The 27,362-nt window shown below is 36.2% G+C and overlaps 1 protein-coding gene across 13 annotated transcripts in view; it reads left to right on the plus strand.

Moving 5' to 3' along the window:
• Positions 1–27,362, plus strand: part of LOC127864615 (transmembrane and coiled-coil domains protein 2-like) — a 126,056-nt gene that overhangs the window by 92,694 nt on the left and 6,000 nt on the right. For 7 of the 13 annotated variants that reach the window (XM_052404417.1, XM_052404419.1, XM_052404418.1 and 4 more), the window contains 8 exons: positions 1,488–1,567; positions 3,344–3,370; positions 4,249–4,315; positions 6,247–6,267; positions 10,622–10,669; positions 16,043–16,268; positions 18,183–18,314; positions 23,713–23,802. In XM_052404417.1, coding sequence (XP_052260377.1) covers positions 1,488–1,567; positions 3,344–3,370; positions 4,249–4,315; positions 6,247–6,267; positions 10,622–10,669; positions 16,043–16,268; positions 18,183–18,314; positions 23,713–23,802 — 691 coding nt within the window. The remainder of the gene's footprint in view (positions 1–1,487; positions 1,568–3,343; positions 3,371–4,248; positions 4,316–6,246; positions 6,268–10,621; positions 10,670–16,042; positions 16,269–18,182; positions 18,315–23,712; positions 23,803–27,362) is intronic. The other 6 variants (XM_052404415.1, XM_052404421.1, XM_052404414.1 and 3 more) reach the window with 5 other exon arrangements.

Raw genomic sequence — 27,362 nt, forward strand, 5'->3', positions numbered from 1 at the left:
GCATGGACCTCTACCTTTTGATGAGGTTTGAGGTCACTGGGGTCAAGGTCAAGGTCACCAAGGCTAATAATAGACTTCCTTCTGTTACACTTTTGCTACCGTTTCTCATAGCGCCTTCAATACTGAACCAATCGCTTTCATATTTGGCATGTAGGTACCTTGCATGTACCTCTACCTTTTGATGAGGTTTGAGGTCACTGGGGTCAAGGTCAAGGTAAATGAGGCTAATAATAGACTTCCTTCTTTCACACTTTTGTTACCGTTTCTCATAGCGCCTTCAATACTTAACCAATTGCTTTCATATTTGGCATGTAGGTACCTTGCATGGACCTCTACCTTTTGATGAGGTTTGAGGTAACTGGGGTCAAGGTCAAGGTCACTGAGGCTAATAACAGACTTCCTTCTGTCACACTTTTGCTACCGTTTCTCATAGCGCCTTCAATACTTTACCAATCGCTTTCATATTTGGCATGTAGGTACCTTGCATGGACCTCTACCTTTTCATGAGGTTTGAGGTCACTGGGTCAAGGTCACCGAGGCTAATAATATATATTTTTAGGTGTTTATTAACACATACATTGACAAAGCGCATCATCGGGGAGCATCCATCAGTTTCACTGATATTCTTGTTCTTCCCCTTAACCAAAAATGCCCTTTCCCCTACAGAAATTTCTTTAAAATCATGCATTTTTCTCTAAATTTCCAATCTACCGCAGTATTTTTCATTCCCCAAAGCCAGAAAATTGTGACTTTTTTCCCCGAAAAAAGGCTGTGGCCCTTTTCCCAAAGTTGGTGTTTTGGCCCTGGCACAGGCTTATCTGGGATAACACTTTCTGCTTAAACTAGATTTTCACTTAAAAGAGACTTCCTTTTAACATAAAATACAATAAAAGCGGAAAGTGTTTTCCCTGATAAGCTTGTGCCACCTGCCTGGGACGGCACTTTACGCACATGCATTAAACCCCCTTTTCACAGATCACGGCTCAAATCTGTATGAAGCTTTTTGTCTGTGTGTGTAATTAATGTGAAGTAGGGTACCACAACATTTTTTAGGTAAATTTGACGAATAAACTGCTTGAAATCTGCCAGTACATGGGTATTTGTAATCTTCAATTGCTGTCTAGTTTCAAGACAGAATTTAGTTAAAGGTTGAAGCCTTGAAACTCTCATTCAAGTGCCTTTTTTGCAGTTGTTATTGACAATCTGATTATTTCAGCAAGCGGACACCATTTTAAGAATTTTTTTTTCAAAAATTTCCTCTTTCCACATCGCACCATAATTCTTATATCATTTAAAACCAAGAAAGATTCTCAAAGTATATGCATATGCATATTTCTGCAGAATTTACTAGGAGTTACAATTATATAGAAACAAATATTTAGTTAACATCTTAAACAAATAATTTATGTTATTATGATAAATTTTATTTACTGAATATTAAATGCTCATGTAGTCATTTAATTACTTTTGAAAACTCTTTATTACAGATCCATAGTATCGAAACCTCGGGAATTTGCTCATCTCATAAAGAACAAATTTGGAAGTGCGGACAACATAGCAGCTCTAAGTAGGTGTTTGAATTTAAAATGTCTTGCCTGGGAATTATTTAATTATAGCACTGTCACATGTTGCATAGCATGTGAAAATTCATAACAATGTTCGTCATGTTCATGAAATAGAAGATCAAGGCTTGTATTTTAAATGTAGATGTTTTACAAGTTGCATTTCTAAGTCTATAAATTGTTGTGATTCGGTCATCTGCAACGTGGGGAAAAAATCTTATTTGATCTTCACTGTGACGTGGATTAAGCCCTGTTTTCCCAGAGTACATCCTAAGCAGTTATAATGTGGTCTCACCCTACTTGGAAAAACCTAAGAAAATATTCTTGTACTTATGGTGCTGACCCCTTTATGTGCCAGTGGATAATTATAGTAAATATGCTTTGCGATTTTAAAAGGAAAAAAAATGGGTAAGCCTGGTTTGTAACACCAACACGAGTGGGTTTGTACCACCAACACGAGTGGGTTTGTACCACCAACATGAGTGGGTTTGTACCACCAACATGAGTGGGTTTGTACCACCAACATGAGTGGGTTTGTACCACCAACATGAGTGGGTTTGTACCACCAACATGAGTGGGTTTGTACCACCAACATGAGCGGTTTGTACCACCAACACGAGTGGGTTTGTACCACTACCACTGTTGGGTTTGTCCAACAAACACTAGGGTGTTTGTACCACCAACACTATTGGGTGTATACCTGCAATACAATTGTTTTTTTCCACATCTAGCCCATTCTTGAAAGAGTCTATTGTTTAATTATAGCACTATCAATTGTTGCATATCAGTGATTTTTGCCCTGCCCAATTTGTAAAAATGTGCGCAAAAACCCCTCAAATCAGAAACACTCGTGTCATGAAGACTTCACATTGTGAAATTGTTGATAATTTCTTGCTCACAAATACTTTAAAATTGATAACTAAGTGTTTCAGGTTTTCAATATTTTCTTAGATTCAAGCCATAGAGCTGCATAGGGAAACTAATAACATGTAAATTTTATTTATAAAAAATAAAGACAAATAAAAATGTTAAAACTTCCATCGCAATTTTTTTGGACAGCTATTGGGAAATTTCCAGTTTTATCCCAATTGGGAAAGTGCTGTTTTCCGGTACTTCATAAAGAAGGAAAAAATCACTGCATATGTCAGGTGCACTAGTTGCATATGAACATTCATCTATGCTCTGTGCATGCAAAGCTCTTGAAAATGAATGGTTTAGGTAATTACATTTCCTATTGTACCTGTAAGTGACACATGGCCAGCTAATGTCAGCCCACTCCTGCGTATGACTAGTCTATTCTCACTTTGTAACTGAGATGTTGCAATCGTCTGTAAATGGCAAGTGTATATTCCTTTCAGGCTCGGAAGCAAAGTGGAAGTGGCCATATGCAAACAGCATAAAACCAGAATAGCCTGCGAGGAACTCGCAGATTGCTCTCGTTTTATGCTGTTTCCTTCTCATTGGTATCTAAGGGTTGGTGATGAAGAATGTAAAATTATTAAGACTCTAGTAGAAGAGGTCTTACATTTAATTTAGTTTTCTCAAGGACTTCAAACACATCAAAGGTTTAGTCGGAGAGGTTAAGGGATAAGATTTGTGAGACCAGCGATTGAATTTTAAAATACATTGTTACAACACCTTGTTTGTAACTCTCACCTTTTGTGCTCAGCATCTTAATAATGTAAACCAAAAAAGCAAGAACACAAAATATATTCTTTATTTTCAAATTGTTGGCATCTGTGTTTTGAATAAGTTTTAAATTTGGAATATTTGTTTGACAGTGCACAAAATACACCAAACATTGCTGGGTACCTATTTCGTTGAATTTGATTTGAGCCTGGCTCTGGGAAAATGGGGCTTAATGCATGTTCATAAAGTGTAGATCAAGATTAGCCACTGCAGTTTAATGAGGGATGACCCTTTTCTGACACTACTGGATATTTTTTGATAGGTTGGTGGCCATTTTGAAAATGGCGGCCATTTTGAAAAATATGAATTGGGTCCATAGCCTATTTTGCCTTAAATACTTTATACTACCAATAAGCAAAGTGTGTTGCTTTTATCAAAAAGTGAACAATTCCACTGAATTCAAGCACCATATGATCCCACTATTAGATAAGACTTCCTTTAAACCAAAAATACCATAAAAGTGGAAAGTGTCATCCCTGATTAGCCTGTGCAGGCATGCACTAAGCCTTGTTTTTCAAGGGCGCGGCTTATGTTTTTTATTGGAGTTCAGCATGTCCTTTTTGACATTGGTTAAAGTCTCTTTGACAGTTCTGTTTCATGAACCATTTTATAAATGGTTTAATACTGCTATCATATGAAACCATTTTGAAATTGGTTAGCAAGGTGATACTAAAATATTTTATATATGATTATTAAGGTTATACCATGTACTTTTTGTAAAAGGTTGTTCTTTGTTGTACAAAATTATTTCATAAATTGTTACAATGATGTTGATACATTTTTTAATAGATGAGGGATCTAGGGCCATCTTCAAGCCCTCTTGCTTAGAAATGGTTTCTGGGCTGTAAAAATTAAACAACATTGACATTTTAGTCATGTAATTTTCTCCCCTTGTGATGTATTTATAGTTTTGAACATTTTTATTTTTAATATTGACTAAATATCAGCTATGGTGCAATGGAAATCAATTTGTATGTATTTATGATACAATTTTCAGAAACAGCAGATGAAAATCAGCATGATGATGGGGAAAAATCACATGGTGGCGGGACATTGCCTGCAAGGTGGGTTCAGTAGGGCGTAGTACTGTGTTGTAGAAAGGATATAGATGGCGTGTAGCCTGATTCTAAAAATAGATTTAGGAAACTATTCCTTTGGTATGGGCATCATCTGCAAGTTGCTACAGTAGTGGGAGGGAGAGTAGAAAAAGATGCAAGTGAAATGGTGCTAATTTAAAAAAGAAGAATGACAATCTTCCAATAATGAGTGTACTGCATATTTTCCTATATAAGAAATGTTAAATGATGTAAAAGTGGTTCAGTATTATAACATGCAGCCCGGGGGGGGGGGGGGGGGTATTTGTTAAGTTGCCTGACTGTTCAATTGGGTTGTGGCAAGGTATTGCTTTCAAATATAGTCACTGAAACAGAATTTGCAGAAACATTAAGTGCTATATAGCTGGTTTATTTATTGTTGTTCCTTGCGTGACATTTCGTCTTTTATCTCAAATCCAGATGTTTCCTTACTGGTGTATCTTTAATTTACAAAACTATGTTAATTTTCAAAAAAGTATTTAAAGGATTCATTCATAGACTTTTTATGCCTGAAGAAGAGGGGGTATATTGCTTTGCACATGTCGGTCGGTCGGTCTGTCGGTCAGTCCGTCCACCAGGTGGTTTCCGTATGATAACGCAAGAACGCTTGGGGCTAGGATCATGAAACTTCATAGGTACATTGATCATGACTTGCAGATGACCCTTATTGATTTTGAGGTCACTAGGTCAAAGGTCAAGGTCACTGTGACCCGAAATAGTAAAATGGTTTCCGGATGATAACTCAAGAACGCATACGCCTAGGATCATGAAACTTCATTGGTAGATTGATCATGACTCTCACATGACTCCTATTGATTTTGAGGTCACTAGGTCAAAGGTAAAGGTCACGGTGACCCGAAATAGTAAAATGGTTTCCAGATGATAACTCAAGAACACATATGCCTAGGATCATGAAACTTCATGGGTAGATTGATCATGACTCGCAGATGACCCCTATTGATTTTGAGGTCACTAGGTCAAAGGTCAAGGTCACGGTGACCCAAAATAGTAAAATTATTTTCGGATGATAACTCAAGAACGCTTTTGCCTAGGATCATGACACTTCATAGGTACATTAACCATGACTCGCAGGTGACCCCTATTGATTTTCAGGTCACTAGGTTAAAGGTCAAGGTCACAGTGACAAAAAACGTATTCACACAATGGCTGCCACTACAACGGACAGCCCATATGGGGGGCATGCATGTTTTACAAACAGCCCTTGTTTAAATAGAAAAGTGTCATAAAAATTTATTGACTTACAAATGCTCTAAATAGAATTTGGCAATTATGTCATGTTTGTGCGTCAAGAAGCATGACTTAAGACATCCTGTGGGCTATCAGTCTGACATATAAATCGCCATAATTTTGAGCTTACCCGCATTTATTTACACAGAATCAGTGGAAGTAATTTGGCATCCATTTTAGTCGTTCAAAATTTTTAGTTAAAACATAACTTTTTTCTTTCAGTAATTTTTGTTTGGTCATTGAAAGGCTTAAAAGCTAGTCATCCATCTTTTCGAACAGGCCTTAGAGGAACAAACTTTTATTTGACTGATCGTCTTACATCTTTTTTAGCTTTCTGGGTCTGACGCCAAAATTTAACAGCCAGTGAAGCCAACGGGCGTTAATTTTTGGATGACTTAATTGTAAACTGTTTAATATATTTATTGATTTTAAACAAATGTGTTTGCTCAAATAAAGTTTAAATGATTAATGATAAAAATTGCTTTAAAAATTAATTATATTTATCAGGTTAACAAACCTTAACTGGCAATTCAAGTTTTGAGCGATCAGACCTAGAAAGTCTGTGATCTTTTAACAAATTTCTTACAATTTCTCACTTTTTCACACTTCACAATATATTTATTGTTAATTTTATGTATTGTGTGTTTCTTCAGACTTCGGCCCCTCTATCTAAGGTACTGATGTATTTTCTTACTTGACCCATGTTATCGTTATGGAATTTAATAACAATTCATATATTGATGCTTAACTACCAATGTACGAGGCATATTATGAGAGTTGTACTATTGCATACTTAACAAGGCACACAATCTACTATCTGTTTTGTTTGCTGGATTTTCTTTGCTGTTTTTTTCCCTGTTGTGTTGATCACATATGAAAATGTTTTAAATATCTTTTGGCATGTCATGAGAAATATAGAGAATACAAGCTTGGTGATAATTGTGTAATTTATCTCTTGACATACATTTATTTCTACATATGAATATGCTTATCGTTTGACTTGCATTCTTAAGTACATGTGTTTAATCCTTTGGCATATAATAATTGATAATATTTTATCTTTGTAAATGTAGTGATAATAATACACATTTTTATCCTTCGACTCAGTGATAAATACATATGTTTTATCTTTTGACATGGAGTGATCAATGCCCGAGTTTTACCTTTTGACATGGAGTGATAAATACACATGTTTTACCTTTTGACATGGAGTGATAAATACCCAAGTTCTATTCTTTGACATGGAGTGATATCACTTGTTTTATCCTTTTACTGGTAGTGAAAATACTTTTTTTATCCTTGTAATTTATTGAAACATTGAAAAGTTGTTCTTAATCTTTGCATGCTAGGTTTCGAATGTTCTTTTTGCATTTTGACAATTGTTTTTTTTGTTTTGTTTTTTTAAATAATGCTCCTTTGATTGCATTATATTTTTATTTTAGAATTTGCTTATATTACTTTTAAAAATATAAAGACAATATTATGTGATGGTTTCATTATAATACATTTATTTATTTTTTTGCAATGTATTTTAAGTCTTCTTAATTTATATAATTTTGTAACACTTGGACAAGTGGAGCTAGCTCATATTGATGTGGGCTGACAGAGTTATGTGTAACATTGTGGTTTATGTTGAGTTTCTAAATATATTTGAGTTAATTGGATGGGTAAAACGAATATCAGGCTCTTAATTTTTATGCTCCCCATATATATATATAGGGAGCATATAGTTGCCAGTTTGTCCTTCCGCACTTCCGTACCAACTAAATTCTTGTCCGGAGCATAACTCTTAATCTACTGAAGGGATTTACTTGAAACTTTAAATATAAACAGATGGCAAGTAGGAGAAGTGCAGTGACTAAGAATCATAACTCTATCTACCTTAGTTTTTAGTCCCCTACCGGTTTCACCGGAGGGGACTTATGGTTTTGTATCTGTCCGTCCGTCCGTCAGTCCGTCACACTTTTCTGGATCCTGCGATAACTCTAAAAGTTCTTAATATTTTTTCATGAAACTTGGAATATGGATAGATGGCAATATGGACATTATGCACGTCATTTCATTTTGTTCCTACGTCAAAAATTGTGGTTGCTATGGCAACAAATAGACTAGAAATACTGCTGAAAATGGTGTTTTTTTCTGGATCCTGCCATAACTCTAAAAGTTCTGAATATTTTTTCATGAAACTTGGAATATGGATAGATGGCAATATGGACATTATGCACGTCATTTAATTTTATTCCTACGTCAAAAATTGTGGTCGCTATGGCAACAAATAGACTAGAAATACTGCTGAAAATGGTGTTTTTTCTGGATCCTGCGATAACTCTAAAGTTCTTAATATTTTTTCATGAAACTTGGAATATGGATAGATGGCAATATGGACATTATGCACGTCATTTCATTTTGTTCCTACGTCAAAAATTGTGGTTGCTATGGCAACAAATAGACTAGAAATACTGCTGAAAATGGTGTTTTTTTCTGGATCCTGCGATAACTTTAAAAGTTCTGAATATTTTTTCATGAAACTTGAAACATGGATAGATGGCAATATGGACATTATGCACCTCATTTCATTTTGTTCCTACATCAAAATGTTTAGTTGCTATGGCAACAAATAGACTAGAAATACTGCTGAAAATGGTGTTTTTTTCGGGATCCTGCGATAACTTTAGAAGTTCTTAATATATTTTTTCATGAAACTTGAAACATGGATAGATGGCAATATGGATATTATGCACGTCATTTAATTTTGTTCCTACGTCAAAAATTCTGGTTGCTATGGCAACAAATAGACTACAAATAATGCTGAAAATGGTGGTTTTCTAGATCCTGCGATAACTTTAAAAGTTCTTAATATTTTTTCATGAAACTTGGAACATGGATAGATGGCAATATGGACATTATGCATGTCATTTCATTTTGTTCCTACATCAAAAATTCTGGTTGCTATGGCAACAAATAAAAAAATATATTCTGACAATGGTGGAATTTCTGACAATGGTGGAGCCGGAGGGGAATTTTATTGCTTGGCAATAGTCTTGTTGAATTATCTCCCTTTATTTAATTTCAAAGTAAATTTTTGTCCAGAGCATAACTCTAAATCTACTAAAGGGATTTATTTGAAACTTAAAATATAAACAGATGGCAAGTAGGAGAAGTGCAGTGACTAAGAACAATATCTATATCTACCTTAGTTTTTGAATGATCTCCCTTTATTTAATTTCAAAGTAAATTTTTGTCCAGAGCATAACTCTAAATCTACTAAAGGGATTTACTTGAAACTTGAAATATAAACAGATGGCAAGTAGGAGAAGTGCAGTGACTAAGAACCATAACTCTATCTACCTAAGGTCACTGGGGTCAAGGTCAAGGTCACCAAAGCTAATAATAGATTTTCCTTCACACTTTTATTACAGTTTCTCATAGCGCCTTCAATATTTGACCGATCTCTTATATATTTGGCATGTAGATACCTTGCATGGACCTCTACCTTTTGATGAGGTTTGAGGTCACTGGGGTCAAGGTCACTGAGGCTAATATTATATTTTCTCAAGGTCTCACTTTTTTCCACACAATTTACCCATATATTGACAAAGCATCATTGGGGAGCATCCATCAGTTTTACTGATATCCTTGTTTTCTCTGTTTTGATTCTGTTGCAGAGAATTATGGTTAATATCCATTTTGCATAAATACCTGATTCTTATAGTAAAACATCATTTGCTCAATATATTTAGAATTTATATACATTTTTGTAATGTTTGGCAGAATTTATTTCTCTTTTTTTTTTAATTTTAAGATATTCCCAAACAGTTCCCATAGGTTATTCTTTAATAGAAAATCCTGTAGAGGAAACATGACTGATAGTTAAAAATTACATTTTGCGTGTAGAAGTTGTATTTTCAATTACTGTTGTTAAATGGAAGGCAAAAATTGTGGATTGTGTGTTAGTTTTTATTAGTTTAAGTATTCACAACAATTAATATGAAATTTAAAGATGCTGAATCGGTTAATTACCTTATTTTAAAACAAACACATGCATATCAAACGATATTCAATAAAAATGACTATTGATGAAAGGTTTGATGTCATCTGAAAACATATGAATATTTGTATTGCCTATTAATATGACATGTCATAACGTCTGTTTACATTTTGCTGGTTTCAATAGTTATTTTCAATGTATGCCAGAGTCTTTGGTGTTATCTGTCTGTTCACCTAAGTGTACAGAAATATTTATTTAGAAAATCTTTATACTTTCACAATGTAGATAAACAAAGCAAGAAATGCTGAGATCTTTTTTCTTCAAAGGTATTTTTTTCGTGTTTCTTTCACTCGTTGTTATTAGGGATTTATTTATATTTTCTGGATTGTCGCACGGTGCCATTAAAAAAAAACACATTTCTGGAAAGATACAGATTCAGCATCTTTAAGTTTTTATCAAATAAAATATGAATCAAATAAATATCAATTATAAAATACTAGATGCACATATGGCTAGAATCATAGCAGAGACTAATAAAAGAGAATGTAAATTAATTAACAAGGAAGGTTGTGGGTCAATTAACAGAAATGTCACTGTGCCATGCTTTTTTGTCATTATAAAATGTTAGTTACTGGAGTTTTGTTGTCATGGTTTCCACTGTCAGTGTTTGTTTTTTCAAATTTGGCTCCATTCCCTATCTCAAAAAGTATATTTTGCCCGAAATGACTGCCTAAAATTGCTAATTGAAGATTTCCATTAAAAAATGAAATTTCTACATTTAGTTGATTTCTCTATTCAGCTCTTTAAGTTGAACCCACTAAGTTAAGATAATATTGAAAACACTTTCATTCTCAATTTTAAAGTACTTGTAAGCAAAAAGAATTTTTTTGCTTAAGATCAAATTTGCAACACTAATTTCCCAATTTTCGTAAAAAACACTGGATTTTTCCCAAGCTGAATGGCCCTGGCCCTACTCCCAAAAATGCTGTAAAAACACTGACTGTTGTGCCTGCCAAAGCTCACCAATTACAATATTTCAGGGAGATTAATGTTGCTAGTGGTGGCAAGTCTGATGAACAAACACCCAGGTAAGTTAGCTCCCCTGCAAGCTGGATATTGTGGTGTGTAGCCCAAGATATTGTGGTGTGAAGTCTAGGCTAGGAAATGGCCGTGTAACCCAAGATATTGGGATGTGTAACCCAATATATTGTAGTGTGTAGCCTATGATATTGTGATGTGTAACATATGATATTGTGATGTGTAGCCTATGATAGTTGATGCTGTACTTGTTGTATAGACTTTTGTGGAGATTGCATGCATAATCTTACAATTCATTCCCCCAATCAAGAACAGTGGCTTGACCTATAGAAATTTGAAACCTTTTAGAGGTCTAATTCCAAGGGATAGATAAACATAATTTAATCACCAAAGACTTTTTTGGAAGATGTTGTTAAATTTATGAATATTAGGTCTATATAATGTTGGCCATAGGGAGTTAGTCTAAATTAACTTTCTCAGAAGAGATCTTTTACAGTCTCTAATATTGTGGTTTCTTTGAGTACAAAGCTGAATGGCTTATTGGAGTTTGCTTCCTGAGAAATTTGCTTGGAACTGAAAATCAAGTTATAAATGCACGCAAAAAGCTAAATACCTTGCATATTTAAAGAAAAATTATTTTTTGCTCCACCATGTATTTCAGTAGAATTCTGTGACACAGGCTTCCCCTGATGATTTTGTGTAAATATAATGTACATGTGATGGGGTTTCTCCAAGGAATCCCGTGTTTCTTGTGTTATAGATTTTTGTTGAATGTGTGGGTTTAACATGGACAATGAGGTGAGTAAGTATATATTTAAAACATAATCTAGAGAGGAATATCACCAGAATCATCAGTTTGTGAGTTTTTATTCCATGCCAAAGGTGGAATGATATAGTTTTTATGCCCCCGGATCGAAAGATCGGGGGCATATTGTTTTTGGCCTGTCTGTCTGTCTATCTGTCATTTATTCATTCATTGTGTGTGTCCCAAAACTTTAACCTTGGTTAAAGTTTTGCAATAACTTTTGCATTATTGAAGATAGCAACTTGATATTTGGCATGCATGTGTTATCTCATGAAGCTGCACATTTTGAGTGGTGAAAGGTCAAGGTCATCCTGAAATGTCAAAGGTCAAATATATGGCTTCAAAGCAGCGCAATAGGGGGCATTGTGTTTCTGACAAACACATCTCTTGTTAATTATCTGACAGTCCGTCTGTCAGTACATCTGTTTGTCACAAGTTATATCTAAGGATAAACTATATAAGATTTCAACATATAACTTAATTGTTGTGTAGATATCAGGAGGAAAAATGCAATTTACAAGAACCATAATCTTACACTTAAAAAAAGAGTTATTGCCCTTTGTTGTTTTTCCTTGATGTAATTTTGCAAGTCTATATCGCAGATACAATGCAAGATTTCAACATGAAACTTCATTGGTGTATAGAGAATTGCAATGCATAAAAACGCTAATCTAACACTTTGTTATTTTACAGTAAGAACTTTTTTTATGTCCCCCACTATAGAAGAGGGGGACATATTGTTTTTGCCCTGTCTGTTGGTTGGTCTGTTGGTTGGTTTGCGCCAACTTTAACATTTGCAATAACTTTTGCAATATTGAAGATAGAAACTTGATATTTGGCATGCATATGTATCTCATGGAGCTGCACATTTTGAGTGGTGAACGGTCAAGGTCAAGGTCATCCTTCAAGGTCAAAGGTCAAATATATGGGTCAAAATCGCTCATTTAATGTACACTTTTGCAGTATTTCAATAATTAAGATAGCAACTTAATATATGGCATGCATGTGTATCTCATGGAGCTGCACATTTTTGAGTGGTGAAAGGTCAAGGTCATCCTTCAAGGTCAGAGGTCAAATATATGTGGCCAAAATCGCTCATTTTATGAGTACTTTTGCAATATTGAAGATAGCAACTTGATATTTGGCATGCATGTGTATCTCATGGAGCTGCACATTTTGAGTGGTGAAAGGTCAAGGTCATCCTTCAAGGTCAGAGGTAAAATATATGTGGCCCAAATCACTTATTTTATGAATACTTTTGCAATATTGAAGATAGCAACTTGATATTTGGCATGCATGTGTATCTCATGGAGCTGCACATTTTGAGTGGTGAAAGGTCAAGGTCAAGGTCATCTTTCAAGGTCAAATATATGGGTCAAAATTGCTCATGTAATGTCACTTCTGCAATATTGAAGCTAGCAATTTTATATTTGAAATGCATTTGTATCTCATGGAGCTGCACATTTTGAGTGGTGAAGGGTCAAGGTCAACGTCATCCTTCAAGGTCATACATCATATTATGGGACATTGTGTTTCACAAACACATCTTGTTATAGGTTTCATTAAACCTTTATTGAAGTGAATCAATGAATGATTCTATTAATAACTCAAACTATGCAAAGAATTTTGTCTTGCAGGCTTAGAAAGTGCTTCTGTCTATAAACAAAATCTCTATGGCGCAGAATATCAATTCAACAAATGAATTAGGACATGTCTTCCAATTATCGAAGGGAATGCAGTATCCGAAATTGTAGACATTTTTCCTCACACATCACACGTACATTGGACTAGCAATAATTGTCTCTCAAAATTTACATTCATTTTTGTGAAGCACTGGGTCACATAAACACACTTCTAATTGAAAACCTTGATAATATATTGATAATTGCATGATTATTTTGCTCTTTTGGGATGTAATAATTTGATGCATTTGTGTCTTCAGTTTACATTTCATTAGCTTGTGTTTGTTGCAAAATATTTTAATAATTATTTTATGAAAAAATCACAATTGAATATCATATGTCCAGTTTTTTTCTCTGGCTAAAATTTAGACATTACAGGATCAATATTCCATGTAATAGCATCAAATTATTTAGACCCCTCATAAGGAGCCTATATAACCCGCGTCTATAATCTGTCCAAAATCTTTAACCCTGGGTCCTAAAATTATTGTCAATGTCATAATTATTGCTTTTTCGGGTAGCAATTTCTGCTTTTCTTCTACATTGGAGAAAACACTAGAGCCTCACTCTGTGAAAACAGGGCTTAATGCATGTGCGTAAGGTGTCGTCCCGGATTAGCCTATGCTGTCAGCTTCTATAATAACTTTTGGTTGAAGTTTAACTAGGTGCATAATATCCAAGTTATAATCAGTTGGACTGAGTGGGTGCATGATTTTGTAGTCACTCATCCAGATATGGAGGAATAAGATTCGGTAGAGAAATCTTTCCTTGTACATAAGCTAATTTTCAGATAATATTTTCTACTTGAAACCCATTTTAATGTTAAAATAAGGAAACGCTTTATTCTTGGAAATATATGTATTTAAGGACTTATATCATTTAATTTTTTAAAATCTTTTTGAACATGCACCCATACACTTAAAGATACCATGAAATGGTTCAGCATTTGGGTCCACTAACACCAAATGATATAAGCCTAGCTGTGGGAAAAAGGGGCTTAATTCATGTGCATAAAGGCAAATCAGGGAAAACTATTTTCCCTTTGACTTGATTTGTCTTAAGAAGAGACTTCCTTTAAACAAAAAATATCAAATCCGATACTGTCGTCCCTGATTAGACTGTGCTGATTGCATAGGCTGATATGGGATGACCCTTTACACACATGCATTAAGCCCAGTTTTCCCTATCTGCATGTGTGCTAAGTGTTGTCCCAGATTAGCCTGTGCAGTCAAGCTTCAGAGTGTTTCTTGATATATTGTGGGGGCTGTGATAGTTAAGAATAATAAAACATCAAGTAATTAAATGGCAATCCAAAAACAAACAGGATAACTTTAAATTTTTATTAAAATTTAGGGATTTTTTCTCCTCATTAAGCTCACCTGAGAACAACATGCTCATGGTGAGCTTTTGTTCTTGCCTTATGTTGGTCATAAAACCCTTTCCCCCATAAGAATCAAGGTGAAAATGGCTATGTGCAAACAGCATAAAACCAGAACAGCCTGCAAGTAACTTGTAGTATGTTCAGGTTTTATGCTGTTTTCTGCTCATCTGTATCTAATTGTTGGAAATGAAGCCTTTAAACTTGAATCTAGTAAGAAAGGTCTTTTATCAAATTTAAACTTTCAATGGGACCACAAATGTGTCAAAATATGTACCTAAGTGGTGAAGGGTTAATTAAAATTTAGGGATTTTTGTTTGTCATCAGCTGTGGGTGGTGTATCGCCTGTTGTGCCTGGTCGGCATTTGCCTTGCTCCAGCAACTCAGGAGTTTCATTTCTTTATATTGTGGAAACTCTTTAGACCCTAGTGTAATATTGATATGAAACTTGCCTAGAACATTTCTCTGAAAGATATCACTGTCGAGTTAAAAACTTGGTCACATAGTGTCAAACCCTAGATCACTAGTAAAATTTAATGAAAATTGTGTAGATTCTCTGGCAGGGAGCCACATTTATTGCCTTATGGTTATGAATTTTTGCTAACAGGATTCAGGGCAGTTTTTCATATAGATTATATAAAGTCTTCAATGAAAGCTTGCTCAAAACAGTTGTATTTTTTGGGGTCTCGGGTGAAAACCTTATGGCATCAAGTCCTCATATTTTGTTATAATGTTGTTAAAACTAAAGTGCATGCACTAATAAATGCTTTTTTAAATACTTATATTGCACAGCTAGTAAATTTTACATTTATATTGTGCAACGTTTAGCTTGATAGAGGGCTGTTGATTATGTGTCTTAATTGTATACATTCAAGGATATGGAAAATAGCATAAAGTAGAACGCACAATTATTTTACACATGCTTAGGCCATGGCCAGATGATTTAAAAAAAAAAAAAAACAAATTTGTTATAAGCAGACCAATAACGTTTCTAAATAGTTTTTTCTAAAAATATATTAGATGTTCTTATATATCCGACACCGGTATAATATAGTTTGACATAGCAATGTAAAAACACTTCTTTAGCTTGTTTGTGAGAAATAGTTTGCAGTAAATTTGCTTATACATGTTAATGTTCTGGTTCATAATCTTTTCTTCCTTTTGGGAATTGTTTAGATGGCAATTGGTAATTTGGTAGTTTTTCCTCAATTGGAAAAGTACATTCTACGGGTACTCTATAAAGAAGGGGAAAATCGCTGAGTTATTGTTACAGCAAAGTTGAACATTGTAATATTCCTTGCCATCCAACTTTTAACAAGTATAAATGAATCTAAGAACCTGCGATAAATTTAAAGTGTTTACTGAAGTCTTAGAATATTGTTTGTATCGTAGTACCATCCACCTATACTGGATTTTTGTGTAGAAAAAAACTTTCAAGGTTATATTCCTAAAAATGGGACAGTTTTGTCCCTGATTATCTGGGACGACCTTTTACTTATGCATTAAGCCCCATTTTCCCAGAGCGTGACTCAAATAAGTTTCTGATGTCTGCTTTCAGTTTCAAATACCTCTCGGATGAAGAGAATTCCAGCATCGCTGAGTCAGGGTCGGGCCTTGGAGGTCATAGCAGTCCTCCGTCAAACTCCGCCAACACCTCACAGCAAATAGTCATGTCTCAGTTGGATTTTGATGCGCTTCGAGCGGAGTTGCGCCAGACAAAAGATGCGAGCAATGCCCTACGGGAAAAACTGCAGCAGACTTTGGAGGAGTTTGAATCTTACAAGGTTGGTAGAGTGTAACCCTTTGGAGCAAGATGGGCTTATCTGCCTTTACTGCAATAGGTGGATTAAAATATGTCTTAATCGATTAATTAAATTTGTTCACCATTTTACATGCATCATTAATCATTTGACACATCATGTTTGTCATTTGACACACCTTGTTCATCATTGACACATCATGTTTATTATTGAACACATCATGTGTATTGTTTGACCCATCATTTGACCATCATGTTCATTATTTGACACATCATGCTCATCATTTGAGTTATCAAATTCATAATTTGACACATTAAATTCTTAATTTGCCACACCATGCTCATGATTTGACACATCAAATGCATCATTTGATTCACATGATGCTTATCATTTGACACACCAATTGCTTGTTTTTACACATAATTTTCATAATTTTACACACCATTTTCGTCTTTTGGCACATCATTTTCATCATTTTGCGCATCATATTCGGCATATATCACATTATGTTTGTACTTCAACAATCAAGCATATCATTTGTTACATCATCTTCATAATTTGACACATAATGTTCTTCTTTTGACACATCATGCTGATTGTTTGAATAATCATGCTCACCATTTGACACACCATGTTCATCATTTGATTTATCATGTTTATCATTTGGCACAACATGGTTATCTTTTGATTCATCATATTCATCATTAGACACAATGTGTTCTTAATTTGACACATACTGTTCATCATTTGACACATGCTTGAACAATATCTGTCCTAACCAAAAATCCAGTCTAGGAGGAAAGTGTTGTTCATTATTTGACACATCATGCTCATCATTTGAGTTATCAATTTCATAATTTGACACATCAAATTCTTAATTTGCCACACCATGCTCATGATTTGACACATCAAATGCATCATTTGATTCACCATGCTTATCATTTGACACACCAATTTCTTCTTTGTACACATAATTTTCATAATTTTACACACCATTTTCGTCTTTTGGCACATCGTTTTCATCATTTGGCGCATAATATTCGGCATATATCACATTATGTTTGTACTTTAACAATCAAGCTTATCATTTGACACATCATCTTCATAATTTGACACATAACGTTCTTAATTTGACACATCATGCTGATCGTTTGACAAATCATGCTCACCATTTGACACACCATGATTATCATTTGATTCATCATGTTTATCATTTGGCACAACATGATTATCTTTTGATTCATCATATTCATCATTTGACACATCGTGTTCTTAATTTGACACATACTGTTCATCATTTGACACATGCTTGAACAATATCTGTCCTAACCAAAAATCCAGTCTAGGAGGAAAGTGTTGTCCCTGATTAGTCTGTGAAAACTGCACAGGCTAATCTGAGAAGACACTTTTCGCACATGCAATAAACCCAGTTTTCTCCGAACAAGGCTATCACTTTACGTATCATGTTCCATTTGACACATCTTGTATAACTTTTTTACACATCGTGTTTATCATTTGACACATCATATTCATCATTTTACAGAGCGCTGATTTTTTTCCTTTTTTTAACTACATGTAAAAGGAAATCTCCAAATCTAGGAAAAATTATTAACTTTCCAAATGCCATCAAAAAATCCTCAAAAGGAAGGAAAGTTGTGTCATTTTTTCCCTGAAATCGCATGATCTGAAAGTCAACTAAAAAAAATTGAACTGAATTGAATGTTTCAGCAAAAAGTCATGTAAAATAATATTTAGATGGGTTTGGGCAATAAAGTTCTGAGCAATTAAAGGATCCATAATTCCTCATCTGAAGATGTTACAACGCAATGCCCAATTTCAGGGATTTGGTGCTTGTTTTCATAATTGCTGAGGTGCCTTTTTTGGCTTAAAATTTGTGGCCTGATCATGATTTGACACATCATGTTGCTGATATTTCAGCTGGACTGCAAGCAGGAGACCAGTGTGCTGCGCAGCCTGCTGGAGGAGGAGAGGTTCAAGCTGGAGAGGATGGAGGAACAGATGAATGATATAGTGGAGCTCAACCAGAATGAGATCACCAACCTCAAACAGGTAGATTACCAGTAGATCACCAACCTCAAACAGGTAGATCATCAACCTCAAACAGGTAGATCACCAACCTCAAACAGGTAGATCACCAACCTCAAACAGGTAGATTACCAGTAGATCACCAACCTCAAACAGGTAGATTACCAGTAGATCACCAACCTCAAACAGTTAGATCACCAACCTCAAACAGGTAGATCACCAACCTCAAACAGGTAGATCACCAGCCTTAAACAGGTAGATAACTTCCTCAAACAGGTAGATCACCAACCTAAAACAGGAAGATCACCAACCTCAAACAGTTAGTTAACCAGTAGATCACTTACCTCAAACAGGTAGATCACCAATCTCAAACAGTTAGTTAACCAGTAGATCACTTACCTCAAACAGGAAGATCACCAATCTCAAACAGTTAGTTAACCAGTAGATCACTTACCTCAAACAGGTAGATCACCAATCTCAAACAGTTAGTCAAACAGGTACATCACCCACCTTAAAGAGGTAGATCACCAACCTCAAACAGGTAGATAACCAGTAGATCACCAATCTAAAACAGTTAGATCACTAGTAGATCAACAACCTTAAACAGGTAGGTCATCATCTTCAAACAGCTAGATCACCAACCTCAAACAAATAGATCACCAACCTCAAACAGGTAGATCACCAAAGTTAAACAGGTAGATCTCAAACCTCAAACTGGTAGATCACCAGCCTCAAACAGGTAGATCACCAACCATAATCAGGTAGATCACCAACCTCAAGAAGGTAGATCACCAAACTCAGGTAGATCACCAGTAGATGACTAAACTCAAACAGGTAAATCACCAACCTCAAACAGGTAGATCACCAACCTCAAACAGGTAGATCACCATACTCAAATAGGTAGATCACCAAACTCAAAAAGGTAGATCATCAACCTCAAACATGTAGATTACCAGCAGATCAACAACCTTAAACAGGTAGATCACAAGCCACAAACAGTAAGATCACAAGTAGATCACAAACCTCAAACAGGAAGATCACTAGCCTTAAACAGGTAGATAACTATCTTAAACAGGAAGATCATCAACCTAAAACAGGAAGATCACCAACCTCAAACAGTTAGTAAACCAGTAGATCACTTACCTCAAACAGGTAGATCACCAATCTCAAACAGTCAAACAGGTACATCACCCACCTTAAAGAGGTAAATCACCAACCTCAAACATGTAGATAACCGGTAGATCACAATTCTCAAACAGTTAGATCACCAGTAGATCAACAACCTTAAACAGGTAGATCACCATCTTCAAACAGGTAGATCACCAACCTCAAACAGGTAGATTACCAACCTCAAACAGGTAGATCACCAAAGTCAAACAGGTAGATCACAAACCTCAAACAGGTAGATCACCAGCCTCAAACAGGTAGATCACCAACCATAATCAGGTTGATCACCAACCTCAAAAAGGTAGATCACCAAACTCAGGTAGATCACCAGTAGATGACTAAACTCAAACAGGTAAATCACCACCCTCAAACAGGTAGATCACCAACCTCAAACAGGTAGATGCCCAGTAGATCACTAACCTCAAACAGGTAGATCCCCAACCTCAAACAGGTAGATCACCAACCTCTTAAAAGTAGATCACCAACCTCAAACAGGTAGATAACCAACAGATGGGTAGATCACCAACCTTGAACAGGTAGATCACCAGCCTCAACCAGGTAGATCACCAACCATAAACAGGTAGATCACCAACCTCATACAGGTAGATCACCAACCTCAAACAGGTAGATCACCAACCTCTAAACAGGTAGATCACCTAACTCAAATAGGTAGATAACCAGCTTCAAGCAGGTATATCACCACCCTCAAACAGGTAGATCACTGACCTCAAACAGGTAGATCACCTACATCAAACAGGTAGATCACCAACCTTATTCCGGTAGATCACCAACCTTAAACAGGTAGATCACCACCCTCAAACATGTAGATCACCAGCTTCAAACAGGTAGATCACCACCCTCAAACAGGTAGATAACCAACCTCAAACAGGCAGATCATGAACCTCAAACAGGTAGACCATGAACGTCAAACAGGTAGATCACCAAGCACAAACAGGTAGATCACCAATATCTTACAATAGATCTACAACCTCAAACAGGTAGATCACCAACCTCAAACAGGTAGATCACCAACTTCAAACAGGAAGATCACCAGTAGATCAACAACCTCAAATAGGTAGATCACCACCCTCAAACAATTAGATCATGAACATCAAACAGGTATATCACCAATCTCAAACAGGTTGATCACCAATCTCAAACAAATATATCATCATCCTCAAATAGGTAGATCACCAACCTCAAACAAATATATCATCATCCTCAAATAGGTAGATCACCAACCTCAAACAAATATATCATCATCCTCAAATAGGTAGATCACCAACCTCAAACAGTAGAACTTCAACCTCAAACAGGTAGATTTCCAACCTCAAACATGTAGATCGCCAGCTTCAAACAGGTAGATCACCAACCTAAAACAGTAGATCTACAACTTTAAACAGGTAGATCATCAACCTCACGCAGGTAAATCACCAACCTCAAACAGGTAGATCGCCAGTCTCATACAGGTAGATCACCAGTAGAGATATGTCTGTATTTACAAGAACATTTACCAATAAAGAGGGACAAAAAAGGATGGAATATTTGTTTAAAGGGTGTACATAAACGATAGAAGGGCTCCCCCCTGCCAAACTGCTGTAGGGTATTCTGTAACTTTGATTACCAATTTAACTAGCAGATAACATATGTCAAATTGGTAGATCACCAGTCTCAAAAAGGTAGACCACCATAAGGTCACAAATGTCAAACAGAGCATCATCAGATCAACAATGTAAGACAGGTAGGTGACCAATCTGAAATTGATCTCTAATCTAAAACTGGTAGGTAGGTTATATGATCAAATACAGAAAAGTGTTTTCCTTAGAAATGCATTTAAAACCTCGAACTATTGTAGTTTTATGTCAGAAACAGATGCATCCAATGTTAGAAAATAACAATTAAACAGATAAGATTGTTTTCAAATTCTTCACAATAATTATGTTTTTAGCTCTACTGCCAAAGGCAGAAGAGCTTATGGGATGGCATGGTGTCCGTCTGTCTGTGTGTGTGTTAGACTTTTCTTGTTTATCCTATAAAGTCCACAGTTTTCATCCGATTCTTTTCAAACTTGTTCAGTGTCTTTATATTAATGAGGACTCGAACCCTATTGATTTTCAGGTCACTGGGTTAAAAGTCAAGGTCACAGTGACTCGAAATAGTGAATTGGTTTCCGGATGATAACTCAAGAATGCTTAGGCAAAAAGATCATGAAACTTCATAGGTACATTGATCATGACTGGCTGATGACCCCTTTTCATTTTCAGGTCACTAGGTCAAAGGTCACAGTGACTCCAAATAGTAAAATGGTTACTTTTTCTTGTTTATCCGATAAAGTCCACAGTTTTCATCCGATTCTTTTCAAACTTGTTCAGTGTCTTTATATTAATGAGGACTCGAACCCTATTGATTTTCAGGTCACTGGTTCAAAAGTCAAGGTCACAGTGACTCGAAATAGTAAAATGGTTTCCAGATGTTAACTCAAGAATGCTTAGGCCTAGGATCATGAAACTTCATAGGTACATTGATCATGACTGGCTGATGACCCCTATTGATTTTTGGGTCACTAGGTCAAAGGTCAAGGTCACAGTGACTCAAAAAAAGTAAAATGGTTACTTTTTCTTGTTTGTCCGATAAAGTCCACAGTTTTCATCCGATTCTTTTCAAACTTGTTCAGTGTCTTCATATTAATGAGGACTCGAACCCTATAGATTTTCAGGTCACTGGGTCAAAGGTCAAGGTCACAGTGACTCGAAATAGTAAAATGGTTTCCGGATGATAACTCAAGAATGCTTAGGCCTAGGATCATGAAACTTCATAGTTACATTGATCATGACTGGCAGATGACCCCTATTGAGTTTCAGGCCACTAGGTCAAAGGTAAAGGTCACAGTGACTCGAAACAGTAAAATGGTTTCCGGATGATAACTCAAGAATGCTAACGCCTAGGATCATGAAACTTCATAGGTACATTGATCATGACTGGCATATGACCCTTATTAATTTTCAGGTCAAAGGTCAAGGTCACAGTGACTCAAAACAGTAAAATGGTTTCCGGATGATAACTCAAGAATAATTAGGCCTAGGATCATAAAACTTTATAGGTACATTGATCATGACTGGCAGATGACCCCTATTGATTTTCAGGTCTAGGTCAAAGGTCAAGGTCACAGTGACAAAAAACGTATTCACACAATGCTGCCACTACAACTGACAGCCCATATGGGGCATGTTTTACAAACAGCCCTTGTTTAAAAAGAGCAATATCGAAGCAATAAGTCCAGAATGACTTCCCCTTGAATATGAGAACATTTTGAAATCCCGCTTGTTTACGCAATTAATTCCACAGTTTTCATCCAATTATTTCCAAATATGCACAGTATCTTTATATCAATGAGGACTTGAATCCTATTGAATATGAGCAGTATCGGAGAGATAAGTACACAATAATCTCCCCTTGAATTTGAGAAAATTCTCCTTGTATGCGCGATTAAGTACACAGATTCCATCTTATTCTTTCCAAACTTGCACAGTGTTTATAGCAGTAGAGTGATTCAGGCCCTCATGGGCCTCTTGTTATATTATTTTATACATTTATATTATTATATAAATATTAATTATTATAATGAGTCCTCTATAAGAACAATGCAATCATTGTAAAGCCAGCAAATTGCAACTAACCTGACTGTATATATATATACATTTCTGAATTTTTGCAAACCAGAATTTCACTTAGTGCCTAAGTGCCAGCTGTTTTACAAGGGGAAAGTGTGTAATGTGCATGAATGAATATTTCTGAAAAGTAAGCTTAGCGTGTCTCTTGAAACTTTTCCGAAACACTTTACAGTAGAAAAGAGCCTTACTTAAGGAGAACCGGGTTTTATGCATGTGCCAAAAGTGTCGTTTCAGGTTTGCCTGTGATCAGGGATGACACTTTCCGCTACTATGGAATTTTATGTTTAAAGGTAGTCTCTTCTAAATTAAAATCCAGTCTAAATAGAAATTCTGCATACTGCACAGGCTAATCTGGGACAACACTTTTCACACATGCATTAAACCCTGTTTTACCAGAATGAGGCTCATTTCTTACTTTTAATTATTTTTACAAGGTTCAAGCTTACTTTTCAGAAATGTTAATTCCAATTACATGCTTACCACTTGACACACATCCTGGGATAAGTTAAATTCAGTTTTTGCAGAAAGCTGTCTTAAACCCTGCTTTCGCAGAGCAAGGCTTAGATTTGTTTGTTTCTTTGCAGGACATCTCTGGGATGGAGGAGAAGATAGAGTACCGGCTGGAGGAGAGAACCGGTGACATCCATGACCTTTTAGAGAACTGCCAAACTCGGGTTGGTCTCATCTACTTTTATACCCATTTTACACAAGAGAGGGGGTTATATATGAGTCATCTGGGGTCCGTTTTATCAATGATCGTACGAAAATGTTAACTTACGATTTAACTTTGTAATTTAAAAATATAAGTGATTATGATCTGTATGTTTCAAATATAATGGATATTTGATAGCTTCTTTAGAAATGAATGGAAATGTTCAACAAAAGTAATTATAAAAGTGACGGTTACATATTTATGGAGCTTCGAAAATTGCATCGTAAGGTGAGAATGTCGTAAGATGTTTGATATTTGGGAAATGAGGCTTAATGCATGTGCGTAAAGTATTGTCCCTGATAAGCCTGTGCAGTCTGCACAGGCTCACGAGAGACAACACTATCTACTTGTACCTGTTTTGTTTTTAGCTCACCTGTCACAAAGTGACATGTCGAGCTTATGTGACCGTGTGATGTCCGGCGTCCGTTGTGTGTGTGTGCGTGCGTCCGTCAACAATTTGTTTGTGTAGACAGTAGAGGTCACAGTTTTCATCCAATCTTTATGAAATTTGGCCAGAATGTTTATCTTGATGAAATCTGGGTTTGGATTGTATATGGGTCATCTGAGGTCAAAAACTAGGTCACTAGGTCAAATAATAGAAAAGCCTTGTGTAGACAATAGAGGTCGCAGTTTTCATCCAATCTTTATGAAATTTGGTCAGAATGTTTATTTTGATGAAATCTGGGTTGGGATTGTATTGGGTCATCTGGGGTAAAAAACTAGGTAACTAGGTCAAATAATTGAAAAATCAACAATTTGTTTGTGTAGACAGTAGAGGTCACAGTTTTCATCCAATCTTTATGAAATTTGGTCAGAATGTTTATCCTGATGAAATCTAGGTTGGGATTGTATTTGTGTCATCTGGGGTCAAAAACTAGGTCACTAGGTCAAAAAATAGAAAAACCTTAAGTAGACAATAGAGGTCGCAGTTTTCATCCAATCTTTATGAAATTTGGTCAGAATGCTTATCTTGATGAAGTCTGGCTTGGGAATTATTTGGGTCATCTGGGGTCAAAAACTAGGTCACTAGGTCAAAAACTAGGTCAAATAAAAGAAAAACCTTGTGTAGACAATAGAGGTCGCAGTTTTCAACCAAACTTTATGAAATTTGGTCAGAATGTGTATCTCGATGAAATCTGGGTTGGGATTGTATTTGGGTCATCTGAGGTAAAAAACTAGGTCACTAGGTCAAATAATAGAAAAAACCGTCAACAATTTGTTTCTGTAGACAGTAGAGGTCACAGTTTTCATCCAATCTTTATGAAATTTGGTCAGAATGTTTATCTTGATGAAATCTTGGTTGGGATTGTATTTGGGTCATCTGGGGTCAAAAACTAGGTCACTAGGTCAAAAACTAGGTCAATAGGTGAAATAATAGAAAAACCTTGTATAGACCATAGAGGTCGCAGTTTTCATCAAATCTTTATGAAATTCGGTCAGAATGTTTATCTTGATGAAATCTGGGTTGGGATTGTATTTGGGTCATCTTGGGTCAAAAACTAGGTCAAATAATAGAAAAACCTTGTGTACACAATAGAGGTCACAGTTTTCATCCAATCTCCATGAAATTTGGTCAGAATGTTTGTCTTGATGAAATCTGGGTTGGGTTTGTATTTGGGTCACCTGGGGTCAAAAACTAAGTCAATATTAGAAAAACCTTGTGTAGACAATAGAGGTCACAGTTTTCATCCAATCTTTATGAAATTTGGTCAGAATGTTTATCTTGATGAAAACTGGGTTGGGATTGTATTTGGTTAGTGAGGTAAGCGATTCAGGGCCATCATGGCCCTCTTGTTTAAGGAAAGCGTTGTCCCCTATTAGCCTGTGCAGACTGCCCAGTCAACAAATCTTTGACAACACTTTAAGGACTTGCATCAAACACTGTTTCATTCAGAGCAGGGCTAAGGGAGTTATTCAATAATTACCATGGACGTTTGTATGGGTGCCTGTCCAAAGACACAAACTTGTCTGACAAAGAACTGCCACATTTATCAGCCTTCACCATTCAAACTTGTAAGCTGTGCTCCTTATATTATAAAGTTGTGCATACACATCCTATGATGAAGATTGCATAACTTATGCCACTTGTGTGTTGCCTATTATGGGCGGGGCGCCCCAGGGTTGGTTAAGGGGCCAAACATAGTTGAGATTGACCGCATTGTCATAAGAGATGTCCAGTATCAATTTGAAGTAAATCGGTGTAGAAATGAAGAAATTATAGTAAAAGGCAATTTTTGGTGGGCGTGGCCTATGTGGGCGGGGCGCCCCAGGGTTGGTAATGGCGCCATGCATAGTTGAGATAGACCGTATTGTAAAAAGAGAAGTTCAGTATTAATAAGAAGTGAATCGGTGTAGAAATGAAGATATTATAGTAAAAGGCAATTTTGGGTGGGCGGGGCGCCCCAGGGTTGGTAATGGGGCCATGCATAGTTGAGATTAACTGTATTGTCATAAGAGAGGTTCAGTATGAATTTGAAGTGAATCGGTGTACAAATGAAGAAATTATAGTAAAAGGCAATTTTGGGTGGGCGTGGCCTATTTGGGTGTGGCCTATTATGGGCAGGGCGCCCCAGGGTTAGTAATGGGGACATACATAGTTGAGATAGACCGTATTGTCAAAAGAGAAGTTCAGTATTAATAAGAAGTGAATCGGAGTAGAAATGTAGAAATAATAGTAAAAGACAATTTTGGCTGGGTGTAGCCTATTATGGGCGGGGCGCCCCAGGGTTGGTAATGGGGCCTTACACAGTTGAGATTGACCGTATTGTCATAGGAAATGTTCAGTATCAATTTGAAGTAAATCGGTGTAGAAATGAAGAAATTATAGTGAAAGGAAATTTTGGGTGGGCGTGGCCATGGTTGGTTATGAGGCCATGCATAGTTGAGATTGATCGTATTGTCATACAAGAGGTTTAGTATCAATTTGAAGTGAATTGGTGTAGAAATGAAGAAATTATAGTAAAAGGCAATTTTGGGTGGGTGTGGCCTATGTGGGCGGGGCGCCCCAGGGTTGGTAATGGGGCCATGCATAGTTGAGATTAACTGTATTGTCATAAGATAGGTTCAGTATGAATTTGAAGTGAATCAGTGTAGAAATGAAGAAATTATAGTGAAAGGCAATTTTGGGTGGGCCTGGCCTATGTGGGCGTTGCCTATGTGGGCGGGGCGCCCCAGGGTTGGTTATGGGGCCATGCATAGCTGAGATTGACTGTATTGTCATAAGAGAGGTTCAGTATCAATTTGAAGTGAATCGGTGTAGAAATGAAGAAATTATAGTAAATGGCAATTTTGGGTGGGCGTGGCCTATGTGAGCGGGATGCCCTAGGGTTGGTAATGGGGCCATGCATAGCTGAGATTGACCGTATTGTCATAAGAGAGGTTCAGTATCAATTTGAAGTGAATCGGTGTAGAAATGAAGAAATTATAGTAAAAGGCAATTTTTTATGGGCGTGGCCTATGTGGGCGGGGCGCCCCAGGGTTGGTAATGGGGCCATGCATAGTTGAGATTGACCTTATTGTCAT

The sequence above is a fragment of the Dreissena polymorpha genome, chromosome 1 (assembly GCF_020536995.1).
Source record: "Dreissena polymorpha isolate Duluth1 chromosome 1, UMN_Dpol_1.0, whole genome shotgun sequence".
Classification (NCBI taxonomy): domain Eukaryota; kingdom Metazoa; phylum Mollusca; class Bivalvia; order Myida; family Dreissenidae; genus Dreissena; species Dreissena polymorpha.